Source organism: Typha latifolia, chromosome 7 (genome assembly GCF_019914945.1).
Source record: "Typha latifolia isolate L0001 chromosome 7, TyphaL0001v2, whole genome shotgun sequence".
Classification (NCBI taxonomy): Eukaryota; Viridiplantae; Streptophyta; class Magnoliopsida; order Poales; family Typhaceae; genus Typha; species Typha latifolia.
In genome coordinates this window covers 4,351,768-4,361,625 of record NC_133092.1, presented here as the reverse complement: position 1 = coordinate 4,361,625, position 9,858 = coordinate 4,351,768, and the positions used below count along the sequence as shown (strand labels likewise).

General features: G+C 44.4%; 2 protein-coding genes across 2 annotated transcripts; one reads left to right on the top strand and one right to left on the bottom strand.

The window, feature by feature from the left end:
• The first annotated feature begins 1,133 nt into the window (after nucleotides 1-1,133).
• LOC140792179 (uncharacterized) lies at nucleotides 1,134-2,717 on the top strand. The gene has a single exon (XM_073143019.1). The coding sequence runs from the start codon at nucleotides 1,134-1,136 to the stop codon at nucleotides 2,715-2,717; it is 1,584 nt and encodes a 527-aa protein (XP_072999120.1).
• A 1,359-nt stretch (nucleotides 2,718-4,076) lies between these two features.
• Nucleotides 4,077-6,670, bottom strand: LOC140792490 (ABC transporter G family member 5). Its single transcript, XM_073143532.1, has one exon. It carries the CDS (start codon nucleotides 6,328-6,330, stop codon nucleotides 4,294-4,296), a length of 2,037 nt encoding a protein of 678 aa, XP_072999633.1. The 5' UTR covers nucleotides 6,331-6,670; the 3' UTR covers nucleotides 4,077-4,293.
• Between the last annotated feature and the right edge of the window lie 3,188 nt (nucleotides 6,671-9,858).

Sequence of the window (9,858 nt, the reverse complement as noted above, 5' to 3'; positions counted from 1 at the left end):
CTAGCAACCCCTGCCACCACTAGCATCCTCAAGGGTGGGGCTAGCAAAAGAAGCAAGAGTTATGCACCGATGAAGCTGATGGGGGACGTTCAAACAAGAGGGAAGTAGTAGTGATTAGAAGTAGTGATAGTCGAGCACGGGGGTGGGAACCAAGGTTGAGTTGGGTGGGGAAGGGATCTGTAGTGGGGGGTAGTAATGGAAGGCGAATGGTGGCACCAAGGGGTGAGGGTGGAGGCTTAGGTGAGGAGTAGTGATGCTGGTGGTCCGAGGGATAGCGATGCCAAGCAGTGAGGATGGAGACCGAGGTGAGAGTGTGGCGGTGGTTGAGTAGGTAGGGTTTAAGGGCGATTGCGACAAGGGAGTAGGTTAGCTCGACAATGTTGAGTAGCAATCCAAAGGAAGGGACAGGTGGTGGTGGTTGACGTACGACGACAAAGGGGGAATGAAGAGGTGGTTGTGTGGAGCGATGGAGCATAAAAACGTTGAATTTTAGGAGGAGGAATAAAGGAAAAGGGAAAGAGATTTGCTCCCCTCCTCTAGCCACGGATGTGTCAATACATTTAACAAACAAAACGTTATTTTTAAAATCCATATCCCTCACAAATAATTGCAATTCCCATCTTACCTGGACAAGAGCTTGGATTTTTGTTTTTGAATAAAAGGGTAAGAGCTTAATCTTAATTTGGTATTATTTAAATCTTAGCTAGAGGCGCCAATTAGATTAGGTTGAGTTGGGTTATGATAATACAAACACAAAGAAGACTCATTTATTATTCGGGTTATATAATGAATTATCGGGTGACAAAAGTTATTTGAATTTATATAAGTTTATTCAAGTTATAAACAAGCTTATTTTGATTATAAATAATTTATTTAGATAAATAGAATTTTTTTATATTATAAACAAGTTATTCAAACGATAAATAGATTATTCGAGTCATATTTAAATTATCATATCATTAATCGGTTTTCATGTCATAATAAGTTGAGTTAATAAACACAAATAATTTAATAATCGGGTTATACAGATTGAGTTATGTATGGAATTATCGGGTCGGGTACTTTTGCCACCCTATGACCGATCCATCCAATCCAATATATAAACTACCCCGTTCCCTAATTTCGAATCACTAATGGCCGTTAAATCCCTCCTCTCCAGAATCAAACCCCTCCCACGCTTCCACCCCGTCTCCTTCTTCTCTTCATCCCAATCCAACGCGGATTCTTCTCCCGTCCCAACTTCGGCGCCGGATCCTAACCTCATCAACGACATCTGCCGAATCCTAAGCGACTTCCGCTCCCCGCACCACGACCTCTCCTCCGCCCTCCTCCCCTTCTCCTCCCTCCTCTCCCCTTCTCTTTCCTTCGCGGTCCTCCGCCGCTGCCGCCACCTCCCCGTCCCTTCCCACCGCTTCTTCCTCTTCTCCCTCTCCCTTCCTGGCTTCCGTCATACCCCGGACTCCCTCCGCCTCTTGGCCTCCTCCCTCGCCGCCGCTCGCCTCTACCCCCTCCTCTGGTCCCTCCTCTCGGACCTCTACCCGGATTACAAATTTACCCCCGACCTATTCCGCCTCCTCTTCCGCTACTACGCGCGCGCCCACCTCCCCGATGATGCCATCCGCGCCTTCCGCCGCATGCCCGGGTACGGCCTCGAGCCGGGGATCGACGACTTCCATGCCGTGCTTTCCGCTCTCTGCAAGAATCGTCTCGCCGAGCACGCTGAGCCATTTTTCCACAATCACAAATCGCAATTCGAGGTTACCCAGAAGAGTTATACCATTTTGATAGCAGGGTGGGCTGATCTTGGGAAATTCGAAAATGCTGTGCTCCTGTTCGACGAAATGCTCCAGAGAGGATTGGCAGCTGATGTGCCTGCATATAATGCGTTGATTGCAGCATTTTGTAAGTCTGGGGAGGTTGACGAGGCACACATGAGGTTGCTGGAGATGCAGCGGATGCATGGGCTTGAGCCTGATGCCGCCACTTACTCTGTGTTTACACGTGCTGCGTGTGAGGCAAAAGACGTCCGATCAGCTGTGAGGGTGCTTGATAGTATGAAGAAGCGCAGACTTGTGCCAAATGTGTTTACTTATAATGCAGTGGTAAAGTTATTTTGTGAGAAGGATATGATTGTGGAGGCATATGAGTTGCTCGATGAAATGATTGCAAGTGATGCAAAGCCAGATGTTTGGAGCTATAATGCAATCTTGAATGTTCATTGTAGACTTCATGAGGTGAACAAGGCTTTGAGGCTCCTCGAACGGATGGATAACAACTCTTGTTTGCCTGATCGACATACGTATAATATGCTGCTTAAGATGTTGATAGGTGTTGGGAGGATTGATCGGGCCTCAGAGGTTTGGAATGGAATGGAGGGCAGGGGATTTTACCCATCGGCTGCCTCATATGCGGTGATGATCCATGGTCTTTGTCGGAAGAAGGGGAGGGTTGAAGAGGCTTGTGGGTACTTTGAGAGGATGGTGGATGAGGGGATTCCACCTTATCTTAGTACTTGTGAATTGGTGAGAGACAAGCTATTGCAGATTGGATTCAGAGATAGGGTCATGGCACTTGTAGGCAAGATGCAGCGCAGCACATCATGCACTATACAGGAGCTATCAAGTACAATGGATGGAAGCAAAAGGATGGAACAGGGTCAAGAAGATGCTCATTTAGATGAGCCGAATTCTTGTTTTTCACATGCCCGCGAAGTATAGGCTTCAAGAGGAACTTGTTTATGAAATCAGGGCCCTGAAGGATTGGCAGAATGTTAAGAATCCTGGTGAGGGTAAATTTCCTCCTCTGTGTTGATATTTCTATATGTGATTATTTGACTATCAGAGGGAAAGGAATATTATGACTGGCAAAAGTGTTCTAAAGATAATAAGAACCTTGCAGTATGATGGCAAGGAGCATGCGTGATTGATGAATGTATGTTTTCGTTATCCGAATTGCCATCTATGCAGAAGTTTTTCCTTGAAAAGGTGGTTGGAAGCTTAGTTATTGTAGAGATACTAAATAACGGTCCCTTATGTGAAGTCTATTATGGAGGCTATCCAAAAGAAAATCCTGACTTCGGCCGACAGAGAAGAAGCCCATAAGCTAAGGTCCCCAAGCCAGCATGGACGAACCGCATGGCGTAAAAGATCGATGCAAAAGGCGTTGATCTGATTAACCACAAAAGTTGTGGGCTGGTGGATGCATCTTGACCATCTCAGGCTTACTTAGGGTGTTGCATAGAAGGACGTTCACGTTCTTCTGAAGGGAGGCTTGGTAAGCACGCAGAAATCTGGAAAGAAGGATGCCTCCCTCGACCAAAACTGCACTTTTGGTCGTCCCTCTCATTTTATGTATCAGAGGATGACTTTTTGATATGCCCAACTGTTTGCTACATTAGACAGCACCATGAAGAAAAGTAAAGCATTACGCTCAAAAGCATAGAAATAATACAATAAAGAGAACATGAACTTGTAGACCAAAAAGCTTTGAGTCTACCTGTAGCTCCAATGTGATGCAGTAATTAAATATGTACACTCCCTAGAAACCCCCCAAGTTGGGGGAAGTGAGAATCACCTACAAGATCTAATAACAAGGCTCCCCCACCAATCTACAAAGCTACAATCATAATTGGAAAAAGAAATCAGAAAATAACATTTAGATCATATAGTGTTAAAATAATTAGACTTTTGGATGAAGTCTGAAAATATCTAGGAGCAAAGGGTGATGCTTGGTAGCAGACATAATCTGCTCCTTGCAATCACTTTTAGCTTCCTTGCTAAATAGGATAGAGGATTTTTTTTAGATTGATCTCTTGGCCCGACAGCTTGCAGTAAGACATCAATGTACTCAACCAGGGATGAAACTTCCTCCACCATGGCTCTCCCAAACAGCCCCACTCAAAACTACCAAAAATCGTGGAAGCTAGTCAGCTATCGAAACATTTTGTAATTCATACCATCCAAATATTCCACGACTATATATTCTTTCTAATTAGATAAGAATACTATTTGTGTGCATTAAGTAGCTCTTTTATATTATAATCTCCTCTTGGTCAGTGAAAAAAGAAAAAGAAAAGGGAAAGAACACCACAAGCTACACTTGTCGTACCATATATTCACAAATTAAGCCAGTAAATATTGATAGCGACAAGAGTATTATAACTTACAAGTGACAAGTGTATAATAAACAAGAGAGAGAGAGAGAGAGAGAGAGAAGAACATTTAAAGCTGGTCATGGGTTCCTTCCTTTTTTTTCTTTTTCTTTTTTTGTTTCCTTCCATGCATGGGTGCATGGTCAATTTGAAGCCAGCGCTCTCCTGAGGCCTCCCTTTTGTGCGCACCTGCACCTGCACCTGAGTATGATGTAGGAGAAGAACCTATAGACCAAGATGAAGCCGACCATGATCACCACGTTCTTCCACCTGTTGCCCTCCCCTAACCCTTCCTCCCTCAGCACGTCCTCCCCTCTCAGCACGCACACCCCAAGCTCATGCACCACGCACTTCCCCGCCCCCATGAACTCGTTCACCAAGAACCCCTCGAACGGGTACTTGAACAGGGACACGTAGTGCATGAACACCCAGCAGCTTGGCATGTTCTTCTTCGTGATGAAGTAGCCGGAGAACAAGAAGAAGGAGCCCATCACCCCCGCGATGATGGAGTTGCCCACGATGAAGTTGGGGGCCAGCGCGCTGAAGCAGACCACCACGGAGTTGGCGGTGTAGAGGATGAGCCAGATGAGCAGTAGGAAGTAGGCGAAGGCAGCGGGGCTCGGGTTGAGCCCGACCAGCCAGTAGAGCGGGATGGAGAAGAGGGCCGCCAGGATCAGGAGGAAGGGGAGGAAGACGAGGCCATTGGCGACCACGTACGACGACACTCTGTAGCTCCCGCAGGAGGTTTCCTTCATTAGGATTTCTCGCTCCTGGAGGAAGATGGGCAGGGCTTCCGTGGTGCAAGAGAGGAGGAACGTGAGGATGAATGCGAAGAGGCCGACGCGCTCGCGGATGTCGTCGTCGTCCAGGCGGTAGAAGATGGAGCCGAGGACCAGCCCGGAGACGAGCATCGTCACCGTCCGGCACGCGAAGAGCTGACGTGTCCGGGAGACGTTCTTGTAGAACCGGTGCGCCAGGATGCCCACCTCGCCGATCCGCGAGTTGGCGTACTCGTAGCTGTATATGTCGCCGTCGCTATTGTCGCCGTCGTCGTCGAGGAGCGATTCCTCGTCGATCACCTTGTGCTGTTGGAAGAGTTGCTGTAGTGTGCAGCGATCTCTTTTGACGGATTGGAGTCTGAGTTGTTGGTGTTGGTGGTGGTGGTAATGGTGGTGGTGGTGGTCCGCATCAGGTGTTTGATGTTGGGTCTGACAGAAGAGGACATCGATGGAATCAATGGCGAACTCGAGAGTATTGACATGGGGAGGGATCTCGAGACCGAGATCGGAGGAGAGGTAGGAAGCGAGTTGATCTAGGGAGCCGTGGTGGAGAACGGATCCGTCGGCGAGGAGGAGGATGGAATTGAAGAGCTTGACGATTTGGGAGCTAGGCTGGTGGATGCTGAGGATGATGGTGCGCGCTCTGCTCTCCGCCATGGATTTCAGCATCTCCACTATTTGTTGCGCCGATAAGCTATCGAGCCCGGAGGTGGGCTCGTCGAGGATAACGATCTTGGGATCGTGGACTAGTTCGACCCCTATCGAGACCCGCCGCCTCTCGCCGCCGGAGACCCCCCGCACGCGCGCGCCGTCGCCGACCCGCGCCTCCGCCACGTGGGCCAGGCCGAGCTCGCACAGCAGCGCGTCGGCGCGAGAGGCCAGCTTGGCAGCGCCAGGGCCGGCGCAGCCTAGCCGGAGGCTGGCGCTGAAAAGGAGGGTCTCCCGAACAGTGAGGAGGGGGAAGAGGGAGTCACGCTGGGGCACGAATCCCGAGATCCGGCGGAAGGTGGAGCGGTCGACGGGGCGGGAGTTGATCAGGACCGTCGGCGGGGTGGCGGAGGGAGTCGGGGTGAGCTTGCCGGCGAGGATCTCAAGTAGGGTCGATTTACCGGCGCCGCTGGGGCCTACGACGGCGAGGAGCTCCCGAGGCTTGGCGTGGCAGGAGACGTTCTTGAGCACTCGACGAGTAGTACAGTTTCTCCTAGCAGTCTTGATATTATTGTCATTATTACTGCCGCTAGTAGTAGTGGCAGTGGAATGGGTGGTTGGGTTGACGGCTTCGCCTTCGTCTTCCTCGCGGCTCCATATCTTTAATGGGTGGGAGCGGCGGGGAATGCGGATGGTGTAGTTGATGCCCTTCGCTTCGATCTCGCAGCCTTGGTGTTCTGGCGGTGGCTTCATTGATCGGTTTGATCTCTCTCCCCTCTCTCCCTCTCCCTCTCCCTCTCTCTAGAAGTACTCCACCTTCTCTTTCTCTCTCTCTCACTCTCTCTCTCACTCTCTCTCTCTCTCTCTCTCTCTCTGTGGTATGGTCTGCTTTGCTTTGCTGGCTGCTGCAGTAGAGTGGAAATGAAATCTTAGGCGACCCTTAATTGATATTTAAGCTTAAAAGACGAGAGCAACGGGGAAGGAGGTGGGTCGGGGTTGAATTGACTGTTTTGCCCTTTGAGGCTTTTCCAGTTTGTGCAGGCAAGCTTAAAGTATGATTGAGAGGATTTCAATTAATCATCTTATTTTTCTTGCATCCTTCCTATATGACTATAAATCTCTCTAATATGACCTCGGATAGATTCATACAGATAAGCTCACATTAAAACCAGCATATTTTGATAATCAATAATTAAAAATGCAGGGGTTTATATACACAGACAAATAAAAATATATTTTAGGCCTGTAGACCAAATTTGTTGGGTGGGAAGGGTAGATTGGTCTTTGCGGGAAGGGCAGGAAGTGTGGTGGTCCCACGGTCTTATCAGATTCTGGTTGGGATCACATGAGGACTTAGTGGCTCATATTTAATTGGGGCCCACAACTTATTACTACCCCTAACTTTTACCCCAAATTACCATTCGTGCCACGCGAGTTTAGTTGGATGACTGCCACTCGATTGCTAGTTGAGACTAAACAAAAAGATAGTGGACGAGCCGAGACGTTGAGGTCTTAATCCCCCAAGATTTGGGTAAATTCTCCACCACAAATTAAATTAATCAAATTAAAACGCGTAGGACATGGAAAAATAGACATCTTTTGCATATAGTGGTTTTAGTAGCTCCTAATTTTCGACTTGAATTTTATATTAAGAAAAAAAAAAGAAAAAAAGAGGAGCCTCAATAAATAGATTTGGTGCTTGGTAATTAGCCTCCGTACCTCTAGAATGTTCTTGCGTAGCCTAAAGACACTAGTCCAGAAAACAATAACAATAAATAATAATATCCACCAACTTGTCATGTGCTAAATCCTTGCCAGCTCTTTCCTATTTGCAATTATGTCCTTATTAGTTTTTTTTTTTAAAAGAAAACTCCACATTTGTGATTAAGATCCTAAAGTAAAGGGAAATTAGGGAGAGGCCCAATCAAGGTATATAGGGATAGGCTAATGGAACGATGCAATGGATCAATTTGGTGGCGGAGGAGAAGTCTCAAGTCTCGAGTCTGGCGAAAAATATCTCCGCAAATGGACAGAAAATTGACCTTCCTTGCTGTTTTTGTACGCTTCCGTATGTATGCGCCCGTGACCTCTCGTCTCTCGTGAGGTGGTCCCCGCACCCCCACCCCACCCCCTCCGGTCCATGCACACAGTTGAGCCCGTGAACCCCCTCCCCCTCCAACTACCACTTTTCTATCCGAACGCGCGCATACGAATCTTATGCTACCAATGACCTTTTTCTTTTTCTTTTTCTTTTTCTTTTTCTTTTTTTGTTAAATGGTAGTTGGATCGGGTTAGATTAATCCGATTCCGATCGGGTTCAAACCGATATGGTAGTACAAACAAAGATACAGCTAGTTTACTAAACGGGCCAGAGTTTCTAAACTAAACACATCTCGTTTAGTAAACGAAATATCTAATGACGTAGGTTATTCGGATTATGAATAAATTTATTTTAGTTATAAATAGTTTTTTTAATTATATAAATAGGTTATTCAGATAATAAATAGATTATTTAAATTATAAGTTGGATATCGTGTCAAAAATAGATCAGCAGAGTTAGATTGAGTTGAATCGAGTCGAGTCTAATTAGTTAATTTTACTTATTATTTTTTAATTTAAATTAAAATGGTATAATTCTCGAATGTAAGCTCAATAGGGTAACTCTACTCTTATAAATAAGAATGGTCATAAGTTATTTATCATTATAGAATGATATTGAGTTTAATTAATTCATTTATCTCTCATTTGCCATTTAATTATAACCGTTTTATTTCTCCGTGAGTGTATCTAACTTAAAAATCATAACTATATTTTAAACTCTAGTCATCATCTCTTCTGTGAGCCACCAATTTATACAGTCAATCTCCACTATCGCACAACCATCTGCCACCCTCTGAGGATCGTCACAACATCGGTATTTTTATTTTGTCCAATTTTTATCTTCTTTCAATGTTTCAATAATATCTTTACACTCCGACTTCAAAAGCATTTCATTCTAAAAGCATTAGATTAGTAACTTCTAATGCTATCACTTATAAAATTTTAGTAATCTTTCTATGAACGAGTCGTTCTAGATTTGATTCATAATATTATCTTTATCATAAATATATTAGCGAGTCGTCATAAATAGGTTAAACGAATTGACGTAATAGATATAAATATGACTCAATTATTAATCGAGCAAGCAGGTTGATCTATTTAAAAGCCGGATTATTAGGTCGGATCAATTTTTGCCACCCCAAGAATACGCAGGTAAAAAGTACGATAAATTTTAAATTGCTGCATACAGCTATGCTTAGGATTAAATTGTCCTCTAAACTTTTATTTATATCATTTTACTCCCTATGGTTTAGAGCAACATGAAATTGTTACTCTAAATTTTATACGAGTCAAAAGATTTTATTTAAATCATTCTATATCAAATTAACTGTGCATAGTTTCTTTTCATTCTTATGAAAAATCCCTCGATTATATACCATTATGCTTCTTTTTTAATCCATATATGATGGTAGTCATCCATACTCCTCATGCCTAGGATTATGCGGCCGGGGCATCTCTAAGAATGGACAAGATTAGCGTCCTTATCAGCCGTCCGATTAATGGAGTGTCAGAAGATCCTCCGGCTAAAAAACAAAAGGGTTTGGTGACAAGTAACGAACCTTGTTTAGCCGGTGGGCCTCCTTAATACCACTGTTTATTCTTCCTAGGAGGCTTATCCACGGATAAAGCTCCTATTCGCAGTGGTCCTATCCGTCCTCCTATACCGCATTTGCCTCAAAGATAAATATTTGTGTGGATAGGGTTTTATTGGGATCCAGGTTCACTGCAGGTCCGTCCTATGCATTTAATGTTGGAAAAATTATGAATTAAACGTGAATGTTTTTATTAACTTTAAGCCCACAATTAAGTAGGATTCGTCATAGTATTTATCATGGTAGGATAGAATTACTCAAAAATTATCTTTTGATTATAGCTAAAAGATGTGTCCTTTTAAGTAAGTAGTTACAATGTTGATGAGAAAAGAATAGCCTAATATGTATTATTATTAATTTATTTCGTAACTTGATAGTGTTTATCTGATGGGAGATCAGTTTTTATCGTTCCAAAAGCAATCGGTGGAAGATAAATTAGTCATAAGGACATAGTATTCAACACTATAATCGACTTGTATCGAATGCTATGCTGTACTATGTAATTTATAAGTTCTTTTAATTAACTTTATTATTAGTATTGACTTAAATTTTATGACTATTAGAATCAAATTATCGATAATATACGCAT

What these genes read in the sequence shown, in the direction of transcription:
- LOC140792179 (XM_073143019.1), top strand. Translation starts at nt 1,134, where the DNA reads ATGGCCGTTAAATCCCTCCTCTCCAGAATCAAACCCCTCCCACGCTTC.
- LOC140792490 (XM_073143532.1), bottom strand. Translation starts at nt 6,330, where the DNA reads ATGAAGCCACCGCCAGAACACCAAGGCTGCGAGATCGAAGCGAAGGGC.